The sequence below is a fragment of the Calypte anna genome, chromosome 1 (genome assembly GCF_003957555.1).
Source record: "Calypte anna isolate BGI_N300 chromosome 1, bCalAnn1_v1.p, whole genome shotgun sequence".
Taxonomy (NCBI): domain Eukaryota; kingdom Metazoa; phylum Chordata; class Aves; order Apodiformes; family Trochilidae; genus Calypte; species Calypte anna.
The window spans coordinates 6,046,162-6,068,579 of NC_044244.1; the positions used below are offsets into that span (position 1 = coordinate 6,046,162).

Sequence of the window (22,418 nt, forward strand, 5' to 3'; positions counted from 1 at the left end):
TTGTCCTGATTATCAGAGGCTCATAGGAATACATTTCTTGAATCTACATAAGAAATGGAAGAAAACCAGTAGGTCAGCATCTTTCTCCTCCTCTGTCAATGTAGGATAATTCCCTGCTGTATTCTTTCTATCTCTAAATTACTCATGTGATAAGGTTTATGCCATTTGCCTTGAAGATTGGTTCCCAGTCTAATAGATTTCATTGTTAATTCACTATAAAATGTCCTCTACTTAATTTCCTTACTTTTCTCCAATTTGCATATAACCCCTCATTATTACTCTCTTTTTCTTCCATGTCCCTAGTTTTTTTGGATGTTAATATGGCTCCACCAGTCACCTCTTCAACCTGTGTTTTGCCAACTAAAATGTTATGCAGTCAATGTCTAAGAAATGGTCTCTAGTCATTCTGTGTTCTCCATTTTTCTGGTGACTGATCCATCATACTGTAAGGGGCATGATTAAGCCCTTTTAAGTTATCTGTGAGCTCTTCACCTAAAAACTGGGGAGCACAGGAGAGCTACCTGTGCAGAAAATATGGTGTAACTCTCGGTCCTGCTTACTCCTCCAGTTGACAGAAGCTGGAGGTGTGGACCATGAGGAGTGCTCTCAACTCAGCCACCCCTTTGACTGCTGAAGAGACTAACTCTAACAAGGAAAATCCACTTTTCTGGCATTTCTGGGGAAAAAAAAAAACAAACCCAAAAACTGTTAACACTTCAATGTGGCTCATTTAGGAGCCATGATGATGAGTAGGAGGAACAGAGAGGCTGCAGCCCAGGAGTTTGTCCACCATGGAGTAACAGTAGTAAAATATCTTTTGCAGACCTCACAGTTTGAACAGATGAGGGATCCCATTTTCTGCACAAATGAGGGATCCCATTTTCTGCACAGCTAGTAATCCAGTCTGCAGTCTCCTCTCTGGCAGTCATGCCAGTTATACTAATGCAATATTTATCAGGATATGGGAGCGCTTTAAAGAAAAAAATTTTGCAGTTCTTCCAGTGAGATGAAAGGTGTTGCTAGAACCAAAATGCTTTTTTTTTTCTTTGTGAAAGATGCCTGGTCTAGATGAAGCACTTCTAGTCATTCCAGATGTGCTTTGTTCATCTCTTCTGGAGTACCTGGAGGAGGAAGGTGGAAGTCCAGAGCATTGCAATCCACTTTCCTATCAGAAACAAAACCCCATAATTACACAAAGGGTTGTTTCAAAATACTGTTAATCAAGGTTCTCTCCTAATTCTGTATGAGCAAAAAACCTGATACGGTGTGGTCATGTCCTGTTAATAAAGACCCTGGTCAGAAAGAGTTGGTTTCCTTGCAGTCCGCTTTTTCCCAGTGGCCAGGTGGAATGGGTCCCACTCTGCCGGCTCCAGAAGCTTTGTCAGAAGCACAGATGTCAAGGAGAACGGGCAGAGAGGTTTTCAGGAGCACCAAGCTGTAGTACTTGCCAGTAGCAGGCTGCATGCGAGTCCATTTGACTGTGCAACCCTTGTGCTGAAGTGAACCTGACGCCAGAGTCGTGTTTCTTTGTTTTCAGTCCCATTTGGTGAAAGTGCCGAGCTGCATGCACTGCCGTCGTTGTCAGTGTCGTATAATACCAACGACTTTCGGAAAGCACTAATGAACAAGTGCAATTTCTTTTCTCTATTGTTGGGTTTTTTGTAAAGTTGCTCAAATGCTCTCAGGTATGGCGGCCCTGAACGGAGGACTCGGCGCCACAGGCTTGACGAACGGTACGGCCGGCACGATGGACGCGCTCACCCAGGCCTACTCAGGAATCCAGCAGTATGCTGCCGCCGCCCTGCCCACCCTCTACAGCCAGAGCTTGTTGCAGCAGCAAAGTGCTGCAGGCAGCCAGAAGGAAGGTAAGAGTCTGCTGCAGGGGGAGCCAGCCCACCCCACAGCCAAGCAAAAGCGGTGTCATAGGTTTGTTACTTTGCAGAGGCTTAAAAAGGGCCTCTGATAGCCTGGTCTTTGATTTCATTTCATTGTTCCCCTGTTCGGGATTGCTTCTTTCTTAAAACTATAATGAGAGTAATTTTTTAACCATCTGTCCTTCAAGTTACACTTCATGGTTTGGGTTGGAAGGCACCTTAAAGATCAGCTAGTTCCAACCCCCCAGCCATGGGCAGGGACACTTCCCACTAGACCAGGTTGCTCCAAACCCCATCCAACCTGGCCTTGAACACTTCCAGGCATGGGAAGTCCACAGCTTCCCTGGGCAACATGTACCAGCATCTTACCACCCTCACAGGGGAGAATTTCTTCCTAATATCTAAACTAAATATCTACCCTCTTTCAGTTTAAAGTCATTACCCCTCATCCTGTAACTACATGCCCTCATAAATAGTCCCTCCCCAAGCTCTCCTGTAGTCCCTTCAGATACTGGAGGCTACGTCCAGGCTGAACACCCCCAGTTCTCTCAACCTGTCTTCATAGTGCTCCAGCCCTCTGTCCATCCTTTCTCATATAAAAGCATTTACTGTGTAAAAAGGCACCTGTAACAATAATCATCCCTTAATGGGTGCTATTCTCTCTTCTGATTTGACATGTTATGTGATAATGGAGTTAATCTGATTAGATTTAAGGTTTTGAGTTAATGACAAGATCCGTTTTCACTTTGGTTCTTTACTTAAATGTGGGTGTTTTAGGGGAGGTAACTCAGTGAATGATTGCCCCCTTCCCCCATTCCAAAAGCAAATAGACATCAGGAAGTTATTGCTAAGAGTAAATGAATACTAATTACAAGATTTTAAGTAAGAGGTTACCCTTTTCCTCTCTTGCATTTCCCCGCACACTTCCCAGGCACTTTGAGGGTTTGTTTCTACTTTCCAGCAGGACAGGAAAATATTGCATGCTTTCTAAGATTGTTTCTATGTTGTCATAAATGTTCTTGCCAGGGCTAAGCTTTGGAAATAAAACTAGTATAATATCCTCAAGAGAAATTTGTTTATTCTCTTTTGAAATAGTTTTCTTGTGCTGTTACGGGATGCGTTTCTCAGGAAGACAAATTTGGCATTCCCTGAGCTGGTTGTGTAACTCCTGGGACACTGGAGTTAAAATGTGTATTTTCTCTGAATTCCTTATTTCATTTACTGCTAACAGCTTGGATTATTTAAATATTTTTATCAACTTTTTTTTTCTCCTTTTTTGTGGGTTTTTTTTGCATTTATCTTTCATCTCACTCATTTTCATCAGTGACAACAGACTGATTGACACCAAAAAGAAAATTTTTACTTGGTGTCATTGTAAGTTACATCGTGTAAGGCAGTATGATTTTTTTTTCCTAACTATTTTTTTTCTGTTTATAAAAGTTCATACCAAGTGCAGATTTATTTTTTTCTTATTATGAATTACTTTATGAAAGGTCATTTTATCCCTTTAAAAATACAGGGGGGCTGTTATATGTCTTGTTTCTGTTAGTAAGAAGTTAAAGTGAGTAAATTCCATCATTGAATACTGACAATTATTTTTTGTCTTTTAACATGATTTCTGACAATGGAATGGTGAAGAGTCTGGAGTGGTTGAGGACAAACAAGTACCAGAGAAAAATGCTATGTGAACATTAAATGCTGAAGCACAGTGGACTGCTTCATACATATGCTTAAATTCATGTTTGATAAGGTTGTTCTTATGATTTTCAAGAAATATTATCTTCCAGAAAGGATAGTTTACTTGTGGTAAGAAGAAATAAGTTCATGATGGAAAATTTTTTTCCCTCTTTTTTCACCCCCCAAAAAACCATTTTGCTTTTTAAAAAATAATTTCTTCTAATCCATTTATATTCCCCCCTTCCCTCACCTTGGGCAGACTTTGCAGCCTTTTCCTTCAGGCTGGGGGAGAGCAGGCAGCCTGGTTCTTCTGGTAGGTGAGAGATGAGGCATCAGGACTGTTGTGAAAGGTACTCCATAAATCTTACACACACTTTCCTATTCCTCTCCAGAAAAACAAGGATGTCACATCTGAGGCACACTTAGGTTCCATTAAGCAAAGGAATACTTAAGCAAGTTACTTTAGATGAGTTCTTGCCTCAAATAGTTGTTCCCTTCTTGTACCACTTATGCCCCTGGTATCTGCATGGGAGGGCCACATGTCTGGCTTCATCATGTTGTTCCAGGCATCCATTGCTCATTTCCAGTATTTTATTCCAAAGGAGAAATTGAGCTGGAGAAAATATAACAAATTAGTGCCAGGATGAGTGGTTAAACCAACAGCAGTAATCATGTGTACTTCAAATTCCCACTGTAAGAAAAATATTCAAAGCACTTCTGAGTTTGCACCTCTGTTTTCAAACTCAGCTTTGTCTAATGCCAATTTAATTTCACCCTGACTATTTTGCTTTGAATTTAAAAAAAATAATAAAATATTTTACAATTTCCTTCTGGAGACAGAGCTTTCTTTGGGGAATTAGTTTTAAATAAAAAAAAAAAAAAAAAAGAAAGAAAGAAAAACCTCCAAACTCCAGACATTGTCATTAATTAGTACATTGTCATTAATTAGTACAGATTTAATTCTTCCTGTCTCTCACTTCCCTAATTTCCCAGTCACAAGGTTTGCTTTGTCTTATCCTTTTGTTATCCTCACCCCTGCTAGTTGCATGTCCTTTGAGCTTAAATGTACGATACTAAATCTGAGCTCTGAGCTCAGCTCCTCACATTTCCAGAATCCCCCAAGAATTAAACTGACAAGCCCATGCAGGTGTGTGAGGCAGCAGAGGACTCCTTGTGCAGTTCTTGGGGTATTGTAAGAGTAATACATGGTGTACCCTTTTTCCTAACCCTGATGATACTGAAAGACACTTGTGTAAATTGAAGAAAGAGACTTCAATTGAATTTGTCTCTAGTAGAGTTATCAAGTAAACACTTTTTCAGATAGGATGCTCTAAAGAGCTGCATTTCAGTTCTGTTCCTTTGATGACCCACTTGCTTTTGTTCCTTCAAAGATGGAGAGTGAAATGTTTTATGACCATCACGTTCAGTAAGTATTATGGAAAACCAAATGAAATAGAGCTCTTTTAATAGCTGTTTTCATACTTTTTTGTTTGTTTGTTTTCCTAAAGGTCCAGAAGGGGCAAACCTCTTTATTTACCACCTCCCCCAGGAGTTTGGAGACCAGGACATTCTGCAGATGTTCATGCCTTTTGGAAATGTTATCTCTGCTAAAGTCTTCATTGACAAACAGACCAATCTGAGCAAGTGCTTTGGTATGTCAAATTTAATAAATCAAACAGTAAAAGCCACGTGCGCGGTACTGAAACGGGACCGGGGAAAAAAATTAACAGCAATCTGAGAAATGTCAGACTGGCATCTCATTCCAAAAATTATGGACTGTTAATCCTCAAATGAGCAGGAAGATGCACAGACAAACTGGTTCTAACTAAAAATTAGGTATGAAAAACAATAATAATCCTCCAGTCTGACATCTCACATGAATGTGTCAAGTACATGAAACTAATTACACCCTATGTGGGGGAATGTCATTTAGTATAATGTTAAACTGCCTTATTATGGTTACCTAATTATTCTCTATTGTATAGCTGAGACACTTAAAAACTCTCTATGTTTAACCCATTACTTCTACATTACAGGAATTTCTTTCTTCTAAATTAAGTACAAGATTTTGCAATTAGTGATTGAATGGTGTGTGCATGTGGTTCAGAACACTCTGCAGTTGATGTCTAGATATGCAGCTTCAGCTGTTGCAGGCTGACTGGTGGAAGGTGACATCTCCCCTTACCCTAGGGCAAGGGTAAAGGCAGTCTAATGCAATCAGTGTCAAGTTTCACAGACAACATTTTCAGCTGCCAGAAAATTCCATCACAGCAGAGAAGAAGGTGCTATGTTGGTATGAAACAAGCTCTAGAGTTGATTAAGTGGGCTGGTATCCTTTGAACAGCATAGATGCACCAGTTCAGTGCTTTGATGGAGTGGAGTACAGAATTCAAGGGAGTGACAATCTGTTAGAGCATTGGTCTGGTAGTTGTGGTCTTATGCACAACTTGAGGCAGAGGACAGAGTCCCTTAAAGATAAGTTTTATAAGGTTAGACATAAAATATTGGAGCTGTAAGAGTAACATCTCCATCCCTGAGTAAAGGAACGCAGCTGCATGTATTACAGAAGAGTAACCAGTCCAAACTATCTCCTAGTTTCCAAAAACTCCTTTGTACCAGCAGTGTTCCTCTTTGCTGAACCCTATCCTTCAATTTTGAAGTGTCCCCATTTGAGTTTCCCCCTTATTCATAATATATGTTTCATAGTTTACATATCAATAATGTTTTGTTTTAGATCTAGGTTTTGTTAAAATAGGTCTGTCCAAGTACTTATCTCCACAAGTACCATTCAGGAGCAGCTATTTAGCTTTAACCCATCTTTGAAAAGGTTAATCTAAACAGTTTATCTAAACAGATAATACCCAAAATCAAGTAGAATTCATCAAGTCTCTCAGAAATACTTACTATACTGGAATTCAAGCCTTCCACAATCTTGAGTGTTGTTATTCACTTTATGGCAAGGCCTTAGTATATTTGGAGTTAATTTGGGTTAGAGAAAGGTTACAGTGCTGTTTCTGCCCTTTTCCATACTCTGTCATGCCATTTATTCACCTCTTTAAGCTTTACAAAAAACTGTTCAGACCTCAACACAGTCAAGCATTTTCCTGCAAGGGGTTAAAGCAGTCTGTGAGGCTATAGCAAATTCAGCAAGTGATATTGAAATAGACTCCCTATTGATCTGGAGCCAGTTCACTCAGTATGTTGGGGTGACAAAATCGTTGTTGAGGTCTTCAGGAATCTTGATGAAATGTCAAATCAAGCTATGTTAATCAAAATGCAGCAACTGTGTTGACTGCTGAAAGAATGTAGATTACTTTGGGCAGGTGGCTGAGTTCATCAGCTCGCTTCCTTCTCTTGCTTTTTGTGGGTTTTCTTTTACTCTGTGATTACCTACTTACACATTGGTCTGGAGTTATGGGACACAGTTACCTGCCTTAGAGTGATGCACCAAGGTTATCTTATTTGAGGGAAACTGAAGGGCTCAACACCCAGCAAATGGAGGAGTCCTCTGTCTTTTTGGCATTAGTCAGCTTTCACTAACATTTCAATTTCTCATTCTTCCTCCCCAGATATTTTGCCACCATTGACAGAGTTCTGCTTTAAAAACAAAAAGTACTGCAGAGGAATTTGAGATTTTCTGATTCAGTAGGTGACTGCTAGTCACAGGAAAAGCCAGAATTAATCCTGCTAGTTTAACATGCTAGCATATTCTGTATGTACCTCCTCAGTTTTATTAGCAAGAATCATCTATTTGTTGTTTCAGTCCCATATTTGTGTTTTTAAAAGCTTTTTTTTTTCACTGTCCTCCCACCCAAAACCTAGGTTAATAGTGCATCTGAAGAACCATTTCTCCTCTGTATCATTAATGATCATTGCTCATGGTACAGTTTGGGTTTGGTTTGGGGATTTTTTTGTTGGTTTGGTTTGTTGGTTGGTATTTTCCCTTGTAATAATAATAATAATGAAAATAAAGTTTTGCAAAGGGTTAGGGCTTTCTACTCTGGAGTTTCCAATCTCCTGCCCAAAGAAGGAGGAAGTGAAACTATAGATGAGGACAGGTTGAATACCAGAAAGGTGAAAAGATTGTCCAAGGCTGTCGTCTGGCATAACTGGGAAAGGAAGGTTCATTCTGAATGACTCTCAGGGTAGTGACATACAGTGGTTAACTTTTATGTAACACTGCTTCTCAAAATGAAAAATTACTCTTCTTTACAGAATGCAGACTTTAGCATAATTTGCTTTCTTGACCACCTCAAATGAATGCTCAAAATGGTGATGAGGAGGACAGGACAGTCTGTTTACATCTGGAGTACTCTTATGTTACTACTCATCAGCTCTAGTTTATTTAGCAGACAAAGGGTTTCACTCTTTAAGCTTATCTCTCACCTTTCATAAATCTTAGAATAACAGCAATGAGAGATGCAGAAGTAAGGCAGAGGAGGGGGGACCCAATGACATCAGAGTATAAATGCAGTCTGCCTCATAGCAAAATTGCTACTTGAATGATTAAAAATATGTATCCTGGTTATAGAGATACCTAGAGGTCTAAAACAAAAATCAGAATTGTCACAACAGGGTCTTTGAAAATTGATAAAAAATATCATCCCATCCCCATGTAACCTGCAGTTTCAATTTCAGACAAAAAAAATGATGAATGGGTGCAATCAAAAAAAGGTAAATAAAGGGAGAGAATGGCAGATTCCTCTGTAAGCTTTAGAAATGAAGGTTCTTGATAAGGGAGAAGATGAAAGTGTAACAGTCTAATGCAGATACAGCATTCTGAGTAAAGAGACAAACTATGAATCAGATTCCACTGATGCGGCACAGAGGATGTATGTTTGAATTTGTGGAAAATAATAAAGAGACATAGTTGGAGGTGATTTATTTCACCCTCCTGGAAGGTAAGCATTGCCTGAGCTAATAGTTCTTCTGTCATTAGTGGAGGTGTCTAAATTGGTGACATGAATGGTGGGTGGAAAAGCCACCTCTGTGCATGCATCTCTTCATTTATCATTCACAGATGCCATCTAAGTGACATAGATGACATATAAGTTTGGATCAGTTGCTTGACTTTCAGGCAGCTTAAACTAGCAAAGAAGAGAAGGAACTAAGGTCATGAGAAGTTCATAGCAGAAGACCATTCTGAATGCACTTGAGAGAGCAAAGTTAAAGTCAGGAGTAGTGTGGAGGAAAGTGCTGAATTGTCAATATAGGTAAGAGTAGCTGCATCTCAGTTGTGGAGTACCAGCCTGGAAGGTGTTACAGTTGCCTTCCAACTCATAGTAGATCTCTTTTCTCTCCCTGAGGCAATCCTAGAGAGTCAGGCTGAGATCTGTGAGCTAATGGAAGTAGACACAGGAGTACAGTGCTAAGACAGTGATTGGAGTCACATGAACAGATAAGATGTCCTAGAAAAAATAGGGGAAAGGAAGGAAGGAAGAAAGGAAGAGCGTGATGAAGCTCCAGAGGGTATCACACTAATAGGAAATTATCAAGTGGAGAAAGTCAGGAAGTTGTGAGAATTACTAAAACCAAGGAAGGTATAAAAGAACATTTATTACCCCTTAAAGAGGTAACATAGTTAACCACAGAATAACATGAACAGAGTGAATTTGCTTTAGGCAGGAGAAGATCTACAGAGATTTAATTGTGAGGTGTTTTTCAGTGGAAGAAGTTAGCCCGAATATTCAAGAAAAGTTTTAAGTGAAATAGTTTGGTAAAGTTGATTTAAGGTGAAAACATAGGGAAGGTCTATGAAGGAGAGCAGCTGGACAAGGGCCAGATGACTTGATAAGAGGGTTTTTTACTTTACAATGGAAAGTACTGTTCAGATACTGAAGATGGAAGAGGGCAGCTGTGCAAGTTAAGAAATAGCAATAGAAGTACAGGTTAAAATGGTGATTAAAAGAGATTATGAATCAGAAAAGTACACAGGCACTAAGAACAAATAAAGGAAAGCAGGCAGGAGAGGCACTGAGAATTCCATGTGTTAAGATGGAAAACAAAGTGTGTGGGATCCATGCTTTCACAGAGTGAAGGGATGTGTGTTAAGGCAAATTCAAGTGGAAAGAAGAGGGAGCATTTCAAAGCAGATGCATAATAGCAGGCTGAGTACAGCAGTAATTAGCCAGAGCTGAGGCAGAGCAGCAGTTAGGCAAGCTTTGCAATTACTAGTGGGAGGCCCAGATATGAAAATGAATTTTGAGCTTCCAGAATCAGGGAGATTTGAGTCCATTATGGAAAGAGCATTTTTAGTCTCCCGAGGAATAGAAAGCTGAGCCAGGCCAGCCATTCTGAATTACCCAAGCAAGCATTATCCCCCTAGTTAGTGCCCACAACCAAGGAGCAGAAAATCTGGAGTTCTCATTGTCTGCCGTTCTCTTTACGATGCTGCTTAATTTTGGTGCTTGCATACCCCTTTGGGGAACAAGAGGCTGAATCAATTAACATTTAATATACCTTGAGATCTTGAACTGGAAGGAGCTGTAGAAATACAAAATAGTAGCACTGCAACTGTCCTAGGCTAAGCCCAAGGAGACGACTGTTTCATAGCACACAGGACCAGTAGACATGAACTCCCATTCAGCTGTGCAAATGTGTATAAGCATGTAGGTTTGGGGGTTGTTTCTGTAACCAGGTTTTCTGTTTCAGCTTCACATCTGCAGACTGGCCTAATAGTACTTCCTAATAGACTGGGAGGTGTGTAGGTATTACAGTGAAAATTGTGACAGTAATAATATCTCCAGTCTCTACAGTCAGTAGGTAAATAACAGAGTGGGAACTGCATTGCACCAAACCTGGCCAGCTGCATCCCAGCTAGTAAAGAAAATGTTGCTCAGGTAAAGGGGAAGGCAAAGGGAGTGGGAGAGGAAACGGGGTGCAAAGTGTGCTCAAAGAACGAAGTGAAGTAAATGTGTCAAATAAATAGTGATAATAAAATCCTAACAAAAAGCCTTCTGACATTTGTTCTAACCTATAGTTCGCTTTCTTTCCCGCCTCCGTTCTGTGTCTCGTAGGTTTTGTTAGCTATGACAATCCAGTCTCTGCACAAGCTGCTATCCAGGCTATGAACGGCTTTCAGATTGGCATGAAACGCTTGAAGGTTCAGCTGAAACGCTCCAAAAATGACAGCAAACCTTACTGATCTTAACCCCAGATGCTTACTGCTCTTATTTTAGCTTTCTTAGGGTAAGTCCCATGAGCAAACCTGTCCTCTGCAGGGGGGTTAAGAAAACATATAGCCAACCTCCACCAAGAGACAGTTATTTTTACAGTTACCATTTCCATTTCCCCACTTGTCCTTACTACACTTGGCTCCCATTTCCTAGCCAAGTAACTACTGAGTTCTGTTACTGTATTTTGTTTTGCAGCATAATTTATCTCCTTGAAAAAAACAAAAAAAATAAACGTCTTGAAATTCAAAAACAACACACACACACAAATAAAATAAAATAAAAGAAAAAAATGTGCAATTAAACTCTGTGAACCCTGGTGCCATTAGCACACAATAAAAGTTGTTTTCTATAGATGGATTGTATTTTTACCAGGGTGGCACCAGCAGTTTATAGGTTAAACAAAATGGCCTCATGCCAGCTGAAGCACTTATTTTGCAACAAAAATTGAAACAAGTCTTTCCACTACATCAACTTGTTGTTTGAGAAGATTTGATTTTTTTTTTCTGTTCAAATCAACGTATTGTTATATATTAGTCTGATTTTACACTGGTCGTCTTTATATTTCATTTTTTTTTAAGTTCTTGTTTTTTTGGAAAGGATTAATGTAAAAAAGATTTAGAGATCTGTTTCTAAAGCTACAGGGTTTAAAATAAAAAAAAATAAAATAAAATGAGTGACAGTACTTGATGTTTCTTGAGAGATAAATTTAATAATAATAAAAGAAAGCCACAGGCCTGTAAATTTTATTTGTAAAAAGCATTTCTATTTTTATACAAAATTTTTACTGCCTCAGAAGTAATGGAAGTTATTTATTGCCTATTGTTAACTTATTGGATACCTAAAGAGCAGCTCTCTATGCTAGCTAGATCCTTTGAAGTAGTCTCTAGAGTAATTGTGCCAAGAATGGGCGCTTTTTCACTGTTGAACCCTACACCCTTTACAGTTCATGCTTTTATCCTCTTGTTTGTATTTGTCTGGTTATTTTGTTCGTAGTTTCCATTATCTAGTTTAAAGTTCAGTTGTCTGACCCTTTCCCCCCCTCCCCAAACCTTTCTGTTATATTTGTAGAAACTGGTTCTTTCCTCTCTTTTCTCCCCAAAGAGGAATCCATTCTCTCTGACTTCTTTCAGATGGATTCTTTTGGGGTTCCATTGTGCTCTTGTTGACAAGTATTGTAAGTTGATGCAAATTATGTGAACGACTCATAGACTCTACTGATAAAAGATTTGCATTAGTTTTCTCCTGCACCCATAAAAGTGATTTTGTTTGTGCTGCATAGATTCTGTGTAACTTTTTTCCTCTTCCTTGTTTTTTCCCTAGACATCTCCATGCCCGTTAGCCCATCGTTTGCCTAGCATGTCCCTGTGGCGTCTCAAAAAAAAAAAAGTTTCATCGTCCCGTCATTGTTTCTGATGTCTTTCTGACCTCACATCATATTTGGTTCTCCTACTGACCTTTGATCTAGTTTGACCTTTGAAATTTGCATGTGACCTCATCTAGCTATGAATTCTGGGAAGTCAATGTGAAAAAACATTGCTGCATTCATGCAAGACTGAAATTTATTATTAGATAAATTAATGATAGGATTTAAAAACAACCTGTGGCAAAATGTTTTTTCTTTCTTTTCTTTTCTTTTCTTTTTTTTTTTTTTTTTGTTTTTTCGTTTTTGTTTTTTTGTTTGGGTTTTTGTTTATGTTTCTTTGTTGGTTTGGTTTTGTTTTGTTTTCATTTCGTAAAAAAAAATAAAAAAAAAAAACAGACTTGAAAGTATTATACAGGGATTGGCATTCTGCCTGGTCACTGGTGACAATAGCAATATGTGTCCAGAGGCACAGAATGTTGGTTTCTAACAGACTACTTCCAAAACAGTTTGAGAAATAAAACTGTCTGATTTTAAGTCTCTAGAGGTCTGTAATAGTTTTTACATTTTTCAGGCAGTGTAAAGTTTTTTGATAAGGCCATTTTAGGTGGCTCACTTTCTCATTAAAGTATATATAGAACCACTTTTGTAGATTAGTATAAGAAAATATTTACCCTGTTTTAGGGCAAATGCTACCTACTTGTGTCACCTTTTGCTGAACTGACTCACAGTTAGACAATCCATGGTTTAATGCACATGAAATTACCTATATTTTATACTGTTTCAATGTACAGAAGAAAGGTTACTGTAAAATGTGTTACGTTGGTGCTTCTGTGAATTAAGTTGTGGTTTCATCATGAGTCTTATGGTCTTAAGTGTTCTATGTTTATAAAAGACAAGTTTCAAATTGGTTTACTTGAACAACAAGAACAAAAACGAGATTTAAAAAAAAAAAAAAACCACAAAAAAAAGTTGTTTGCTTAAAAGAAAAAATAATTTCATGTGAAAAATGAAAAAATATTCCAGAATAAGTTTGTGTTGGCTTGTGACGCATTGATGTCATTTTTTTATTGTGAACAATTTAGATGTGTTTGTGTTCAGCAAAATGTGATCAGTTTTTCTTTTAAAGAAAAAAAAAATCAGTGAAACTATAGTGCCAAATTCCAAAGGTACTTTCTTCCTAGAGCTTCAGTGTGTTTCTTGTGTGAAGTAATTTGATAACATGGGTATTTTATTATGTGTTTTGTATAAATCCCTAATATTTAAAGAAAAAAGAGGTTAAAAAGTTTGTTAACTTGCTATCCTGTGGTCTTGTTGCCTGAAATTGTTATTGTTTGTTATTTCTCTTTGATGTTTTTTGTAAAACATTGTATAAGTGCCCATGTTTCACTTTTTTAACCACTCTGCACACATCAATGCTGTGAAAGCAAACCTCACTATGTATTTTCTTCATATTGTATGGAAACCTCTAAGGTGAGAAAGTTTTGAACTTTTAACCCTTTCCACCCAGAGCTGTCTTGAGTGTTAATACCTTTTATACATTCACCATTTTGCTGTTTATTTTTATATATATATCTATATCTATAAATATATATATACTTAGTTTTTTGTGGTTTATTTAATACATGGTTGAAATCAGAACAATGCACAGGGCAGATCTGAAGGACAAAAATATTTTACTGCTGTCTAAATTTCTTCTGTATCTATAACTAAAATTATTTAAAACCGTAATTAACTTGTGGTTTTCCTTTTTAGATTTGGGGGATTTTGTCTTTTCTTAAAGAGCTTTTAATATGCTGCTGGAATATGCTATTCAGTATTAATAAAATAAAAGAAAAAGAAAACAATTCTTTAATTATCTATTGTGTGAGCCACTCCCAGACAGGAGTGGCGAACCCACCATTTGAAAACCTTGAGGAGAAAAAAAAATAATAATATTTTTGTAATTTAAATAAATGAACTTTTGCTTAAATCAGATGCACTAGATCTTCCTGGATGAAAATTCAGTGTGCACTGCAGTTAAACTACTTTTTATGGATAAAGTTTACATACACTGTAATGTTTGGTGTTATCTGCCATTATTTGTAACGGCAATATATTGGCTTACTCCTGCAGACACTCCTATAGAGAGGAGTAGCTTTACTCGTACTAGTAGTCCATGGGAATATATATGTGGCTGATGTGGGTGTTTGCTGGAGGAAGCTCTGTGTAAGGAACCAGAAAAGAGATGCTGGTAGCCCTTTTCACTGCCTTCTAAGTCTGATTAAATTGCATTTCTACCGCACAAGTAGCGACCAACAACCAAATTTGGTTCTTTGCTACTGGTACAGAGAATTCATTGCCAATCCAATGTGTGTGAACAGCAGTACCTGCTACTGATAATGAAGTGCCATACCTTCTTCCTATTTCTATCCAATTATATTTGAAGCCACCTAAAATTAAAAACGAAGCCCTATATGAACATCAGCTGGTGCACTCTTGTCTCTCATCCCCAACTTAAAAGCTTCTTTATGTAGAGCCCTGGGATGGAAAGGACTAGCCTCTAGTGATGCAAAAAAGTTTCCTTCTTATAGCACGTGCACTTAAAAATAAATGATCTACACTTTTCTCACGTTTTTACTACTGCTGGGGCCTTCCTATACCCTTTGAGGGCTATTTTGTACTACTTGCAGCAATTTTGCGTATTCAAAGTGTCATCTCACGTCCATGATATTATATATATGTACATATATATATAATATGAGATCATCATTTGGATTGTTTAGACTGTTTCACTAATTTTTCTCGTTGTACCCACTGTATAAATTTCCAAAGCTTTTTTAGATGCCCTAGTGTGTCCTGCAGGTTGACCAGTCCAGTTAGAGCGGTGAGGTCTTTGGTCCTCAGGCAGCATAACTTGGTTTCAAGCTGCCTCAAAATATGCTACACAGGACATTGGCTTAGCACTGGGAGAGGAGGAATGTTTCTGTTACTTCCAGGCAACTGAGATGGGTCCATGCTGAGAAAAGTGTCCATCTTGAAATAAAATTCTAAAAATAAATCAATGAAAAGCGAGTACCAAACTAAGAACCTAAACGTACACTTCTGTGCAGACAAATTACCTACCAGTTCTCTTTCAAAATTTTGAAAGGAAAAAAGCTGCAAGGGTGCAAGGGCCTAATAAGAGAGGAAGAAAAAAACAGGGGAAATTGCTTCACAAAATTCTAATCAAAAGACTAAACAAGTTGATTTTTCAAACAAATTAGCTAATTGCAATGAAATGGCAGTCCTCAAAGGAGTAACAAGTTCATCTTTCTTTCACCATAGGGGTTACAGTTCCTTGGCTTGTGCTACTCTGGAATCATTTTACTGTTTCTGTTTTTTATTATCTTAAGTGCTAATTAACAAAAGGAAAAAATATCCTGTAGTTTCATTACCTTTTGGATAATGTCATACAAAAAACAAAAAAAAACAAAAAACAAAAAAACACCAAAAAAAAAGCAACCTATGTACTTGTGTTTTTTTTGTGCTGTGAGAATTGTTGTTTGTAGATTAATAATACTATCATTTTGTTTAAAATTACAAACTAGTTTTTAAGTATTGTCTGAGAAAAGCCAAAGTTAATGCAATCTAGTGGAAACTGTAAGACCATTTGAGTATTGTTTCTGTTTTATTGATGCATTTGGATTTTGTTGTTTGATGGAATTTGAGCCAAAAAAAAAAAAAAAAAAAAAAAAAAAAAAAAAAAAAAAAAAAAAAGAAAAAAAAAAGGAAAAAAAAGCAGGCTTTCCTATTTCTACAACTTGATTGTACTTATGCATTTTGTACCAGTGGAATTTTTTATACTGGAGATTAAAAAACAAATGGAAATTTTTGTGGCTTACTCTTGTGGGCCCCCTCGATCATGACTGATTTTCAAGTTTGATTTCTGAATGATAGAAAGAGAGTTGGTTTTGTTTAGAGAATTCAAAACTTTGGCTTGATTTCTTTTTTTCCCTTTGCTTATATCTAGTGTTTAGAATTTTGTCTTAACAAAAGCGGTAAGTTTCACTTTTTATTCTGTATCGTGCAGTTACACAATAAGGTAATTAGAATTAGGAGTACTCGGTCACTTTGCGTGGATAAATGTATTAGTTAAAAAGTTAGGGGTTTGCTTTTTTGCTGTTTAGATCAGAGTTTTTTCTGATTCTTCTGTCCTCATTGTGAACATAACCGTGTAGTTGAAACAGTCAGACTTATTTTTGTAACGTATGTTATTGTGTGATGCAGTTTTTTGCTTCTGTCTCCAATATTAAACCATTTTCCTAATACTTGTCTCTCTACTTTGTGTGTTGTATTGTTGGTGGTCATTCTGTGTTGGTAATACATCTACACACCTCACTGTTTCACGTGCCTGTTTTTAATTTTTATTTTATTTTTTTATTATTATTTTGGTTTTTTCTCTATTTGTTGGTTGTGTACAAATGATACAGTCGATTCCACCTAAGTGAATATCTGATTGGGGGGCAAAAGAGGATTTGTACATTTTAGACATGTTATGATTTCTTTGAATTTTATTTTCTTTTTCTCTCTTCCTCCCCCTAGTCACGCCTTATCACTTGGATTATTTATCTGAGCAGGAAGCATTTTAAATTAGTTTCCTGCAAAGTCATATTGAAGGTAGCATTTGTTAGCCTTCTAACTGCAAATACTTCTGCACACAAACACATCAGAAGCCACCTGAACTTTTTTTTTTTTTTTTTTTGCTGTGACTTTCCAGTCAGACCGGAAAACGCAGATTATGGAGATCGATTCTTCCAACTCATTAAAAAAAAAAAAATAACAATAATACTCTGCCACTACTTCACAGAACTGTATGAAGCATTCAAGAAAAAGAGGATCTAGCCTTGGGATTTCTCCTAAACTGCACAGTAATCTGATGGCATATGGTGTTAGTCAAACTCTCCTTAGAAACTAATCACATCTTAAATAGGGCTGTGAGAGCCTGCAAAAGCCTACCAGGTGAGCGAGCTTATGTGCAGTTAGACATATAATAACTTTAAAAATAAAATAAAATCCAAGTGAGCACAGGAAGACTTTTTTATTATTATTCCTATTGTACGTTTTTGTACCACTGGCTTTAATAGAAAAAGAGAAATGGTGAAAAAAGATCCCCTGTTGATCAAATGGGTAATATTTCTGTTGTGGGCTTACAAAGCAGATCATTCTCAGCATTGGCTAATAGTATTACACAAATCTCAAAAGGGACAAAAAAAAATACCATAGCACTTTTTTTTCTTATTATTATTTTTTACAGTTGGCTTTTAGCTTTTTTTATTCTTTCATTTTCTGTAATTTTTTTTCCTCCTCACAACAATCTCTCTGCTCTCCCCCAGCCAGTGTCTACCACAATGAAATAAAAGCTGCAAAAGGAAAAAAAAAAATATGTTTTTCTGGTTTACAAAAGTTGCTCTTCTCTCCTCTGATCATAGATAGATACAAAACATATAATTTGGAGAGGGAGGAAAAAAAAAAAAACCTAACAAAACCAACCAAACCAAAACCAAACCCAAGGAGGAGAGAGCAGCACTGGCGAGTGCTCTCTGGAATTCAAGCCATATGTCCCCATCCCTTTCCTTTGTCCCACTTTCTGTGATGCTCAGGAATCAAAGACCACTTAAAAGTGCTCTTATGAGACCCAAATGACACTCCTCCCTCTTGTCTTCTCTCTCCTGGTCTTTCTGGCACTCTGGCTTTGGCTCACACACACAGACACATCCCTGCCCCCCAAGTGATGTCTTACGAGGTTGCAAGGTCATGGTGCACTGGGTGTTTCCATGTGGTGTTAGCAGCAACGTTGGCTCCTGCATTTGGAAGAGTTTTGACATTTTCTAGTGGCTCATGAGTTGGCCTGGTTGTTATTGCTCAATGGTTTTGGTTTTTTGTTTTTGGTTTTTTTTTTACTTTTCCATTACCATGAAACACAAAGAAGGGATGAGTCTGGAATCCCAAACAAGCTCAAGTGTCACCTTGCAGGGTCTGTTGTGAGGGCTCCAAGCAAATGCCTTCCATGCAACTCTAGGTTTAATCTAAAACCACCCTTAGTGGACAGCCCAGGCAGGAAAGCAGAAACCTATGGTCAGATTATGTCCTGGGACTTTTGGTACCTCTAGAGTTTATGGTCCTGATTTGGATAATAATAACACCAGTGGATTCAGTTGAGTAAGTCTTGACTTGCATGAAACCAAAATTGCTCTCGGGGGTTTTTAGATTATGGATAGTTGGTTTTTTTCTTTTTCTTTTATTTTCTTTTTTTTTTTTTTTTTTTTTTTTTCTTTTTTTTTTTTCTCCAAACTTGATCTTAGGAAAGAAACTAGAGCTTTGTGAAGAGTCTTTTCTTCCAAAAATACAAGGGAAAAAAAAGACTTATACTGCAGTTGGGTTTCTTTTAAATACTCAGGGCTGAAAGACACAGGTTTTTCTTTCTTTTTCACGTTATTTTTTTCAACAATGGGGAAAAATGAGTTCCTTAAAGCAATGCAGCTGAACAGTTTGTCCTGCTTAAATGCATGCTTTTAATTTCAATTATGTAAGGCACCTTGCAGTGTTAGCAAAATGTCTCTTTGTTAGCTATATGTGTATCGCCATGGGAAATTACCAAACTGTCACAAGACTTGCTGATTAAAGAATAGCCTGCCAGAGTGTGTGTGCCTTTGCCCAGTGTGACTCTTAGGTATTAGGCTAAGGAAAACAGTTTAACAAAATGTAGTGTGAATCATTCCTGATAAGTGAATAAAGCATTGTGACCAAGCAATCAGATTATTCACTTATCAGGAATCGACTGTACTGATAGTTTGCCTGATTGTTTTTGTTCCTCATCTCTGTTGTAGTTTCACTACTTTGCTGTGTTCTGTTTTTTCTCTCATGCTCTTAGCAAAGTCACTGGGAATATCCCTTCATGTGATCATGAAACATGCTACTGAGTAACAAATAATTAAAAAAAAAAAAAATTAAAATATAAAAATGATATCTTAACAAAATCTATGCACTTGCTATCAGGAACACAATACTGGATGTGTCTTATATATATTGAACTATAATAGTATTCGATTTCTTAAATAAAGCTTAAGAAAGGATTTTGTTGTCTGTAAAATTTTATGAGCATTAAATGGAAAAAAAAAAAAACCACACCATGTTTCTAGGGTTGGGCGCTTTTTGTTATTTGAAATTTTACTTGGTACATGGTCTATAACCATGCCCAGGCAAGTGTTTATAATTCGTTTGGTATTTTATTAATAATGGAGACCTTAAAAATCAGGCTTACTGGAGTGTATGGGGAGAAAAAGTCTTACCATTCCATGACTTGGAGCAAAAGATACTAAAATGAAGACATAGCTCTTTTTCTGTATTGTAAATGTGCTTGCTTTTGCACTAAGAAACAGCTAAAATATGTGAATCAGAAAATGTAATGAAAATATACTATATTTATTCCACAGATAATACGATACTTTTTTTTTTTTGGTATGTGACTTTTTTTCTCCTGATTCTAAATAGGTTTAGAACTAAAAATGAAAACCCGTATGCTCAAAATCACAGATTCAACACTCAAGGTCAAAGCATCTTTTTGAGGAAGATGTGTGGCTTATTGTACGTTTCCTGTATCTGAGCCTTCTCCTGGGAAAACATTTTCCCATCAGAACCCCTTAATTAAATGGGAATCAAATAGCTAATACTGTTGAGTACACTGAAAGATTTATTCCTTCGATGGCTGTACATTTGCCACAGAATTGTAGATTTTGAACAATCAGATTTTTATGGAAATACCTGGACTCCTTGTGTTTAGCAAACTTTCAATAACGTCAACCTTTGGCAGAAAGATCCAGGAGAGCGGTGGGGGTTGCTTTTTTTTTTTTTTTTTTTTCATTTGAATTGCATTACTGCCTCACTTTTCATATGCCATTATATTATCTGAAAAAAAAAAAAAATTAAATTGTGAAAATCTACCCTCTGCTTGTATCATTCTCTATTCATACATGTTTAGCAAGTGTTGTTGAGCTCGACATCCAATGGGCAGGGTTTGTTAGAATTCCAGACCTGGACACAGGGGCCATGGAGAGGATTAACCTTGGTGGGCAGCAGGGGGGTCCTGTCCAGCATCTGCAGAGAGCTCAGGTGGGGACCCAACCCTGGTTTTTAGGGGCTGCTGCTGTAACACAAATATTAAGTAATAGCTCTGATTTTCCTCGCTTAGCCGACTTTCTTCTCTTCCATTAAAGTGAGTCGGAAAGTTGCACTCATTTTCTGAACCATTCGCCCCTGTTGATAACCTAATTGTTCTACATGAATGCTAATACTTCCCTCTCACACATTTATAACTATCAGCTAAATCAGCAGTAAAGTAAACTCTTCTGGGATGCAGTCCTATATCAATTAGCAAGGATTTATGCTCCAAAGCATCATTAACATTAATGGGAGTGTGCTCTTTAGCATAAACAATTGGTGATAGGTCTGGTGGACTTTATTTCATAAACAAAGAAGCATTTAAATATTAGAGAGTTGTTTCCTGAAGATGGTACTTGAAGGAGTGATGTCCCAGTTTCCCTGGGCTGCTCTGGAAATGTCTCACTTGCAGGACATGCATAAATCTTTTGAGTTCCCAGAGAAAGGAGACAGAACCAGTTTGGAAAGGGGGCTAATAACTGGTACAAAGTTTTGCTGGTATATTTGCTTCTAAAAAATCTGCCTGAGAACAGAGCAAGCAAGATTCTCACTGTTACCTCGCATCCCTCCCAGCAGCAGTTTGAAAATTTTTTACTCTTGGCTTATCCATGTTGCCTGGTGCCTCAGGGTGGAGACCACAGAGGTGTTGGAGGGAGGCATTTTGGCAAAAGGCAGAAGACTAGAGATGAGATCCTGTGGGGGGGCAATCATTGTCTTTATCAGCTCCCTGGACTGTAGGTTTCAAAGCTCCATGCCTCTGAATAGTGTTTTAGGGGGCACCTGTAAATCACCAAGTCTCACCCTTCACATATAAGACAAGATAGTTTCCCCCTCACCCCATGCTTGATGATAGTCACAGAATGTGTAAGGAAAATGTTTCAGTCTTCATCTGAAGGCACTGGAAGTTGGCCTGAAGGTCCATCACTTCACAGAAGCAAACAATCTGCTGAATCTTTGCCCACACTTCTGCAGATGTTTTCTCTGTTGGTTCCAGCTCTGCTCAGTTCTGCTACATTGAAGAGCCCTTTTGTACCTACCAGTTTCCCCCAAAGGCACTCATGAGGAAGTCTCAAGTTGCTTTTCATCCCTTTTGAAAATAAATTAGCTATGTCATGCTTTGGAAACATCTACATACAACAGTGGGGGGTTTTGATCTGTTGGATAATTTTTGTGGTTTATTTCTGCACCTTCTTCCCTTCATCACCCCCTTTTTTTTTTTTTCCCCAGCATCTTTCTAAATGTGGTACCAGGCCTGGATGCAGTATTTCAACATCTGGTCTATTGCTGGAACATGCAGAAATTTAAAATACCTCCCCATTTTACTCCTCTGAATTGCACAGTCTGGGATTGCATCAGTCCTTGCAAAGAATAACACACAAAAGTCACAAAACACCGTAATAGCAGAATTATCTTGGGTTGCTTCTTTAGCATGCCTAAACCCCCCTCAGATGTATTGTGTGACAGGTTCCTGCCTCTGTAATCTATTTGCCTGTTCTTAGACATGAAAGATTCCTTACAGCCATACCAAGAGCACTCGTGTTTAACTCCTTGTCCTCTGTCTTATTTCCCAATATATTGGTAGTTTTAATATTTACTTCTAAGTCATTAGTGAAAATATTCAGTATTTTCAGACCTATTACTGATCACTGCAGAGCCCCTCTAAAAAAATACCCCCCCCTGCAGTGATTCCCCTTTGACAGCTTCTTTGTTGACACGTCAGCCAATTCTTAAACCATTTGATGTGCCTCGTATTGATAGGGTAGAATGCTAATTTTTTAATCAGGATCTTCTGCACTGTCAGACACACAAAAGTCAGAGTCTATGCCATCTTTGCAATTACTTTTATCACCCAAAACCTGCAATCACATCAAAGAGTGAAATGGAGTTTGACAACCTTTCCTCCCTAAAAAAGCACATTGATTGGCATTAATTGTTTACCTCTTCTTTAGTGTCTTTTACCCATTCATACCCATATCAGTATTTCCATTATCTTGCCAAACAAGTGCCAAACCAACCTGCCATGTGCTGGGTCATTTTCTTCTTTTATGAATGTGATGTTCCCCAATGATGCTACTGGTGTGTTAGAGGTCCCAAAGGTTCATATCAATGGATCAGAGCTCTCTATCCCATTCTTAGCCCGTGGTACCAACTTCT

At 37.7% G+C, this 22,418-nt stretch overlaps 1 protein-coding gene across 2 annotated transcripts in view; it reads left to right on the top strand.

Annotated features, from left to right (window-relative positions):
* Nucleotides 1-16,375, top strand: part of CELF2 (CUGBP Elav-like family member 2) — a 548,689-nt gene extending 532,314 nt beyond the window's left edge. The window contains exons 14-17 of one of the 2 annotated variants that reach the window (XM_030469342.1): nucleotides 1,668-1,865; nucleotides 5,060-5,203; nucleotides 10,568-10,739; nucleotides 12,047-16,375. In XM_030469342.1, coding sequence (XP_030325202.1) covers nucleotides 1,668-1,865; nucleotides 5,060-5,203; nucleotides 10,568-10,695 — 470 coding nt within the window. In that variant the 3' untranslated portion in view covers nucleotides 10,696-10,739; nucleotides 12,047-16,375. The remainder of the gene's footprint in view (nucleotides 1-1,667; nucleotides 1,866-5,059; nucleotides 5,204-10,567; nucleotides 10,740-12,046) is intronic. The other variant, XM_030469341.1, reaches the window with a different exon arrangement.
* The last annotated feature ends 6,043 nt before the right edge of the window (nucleotides 16,376-22,418 follow it).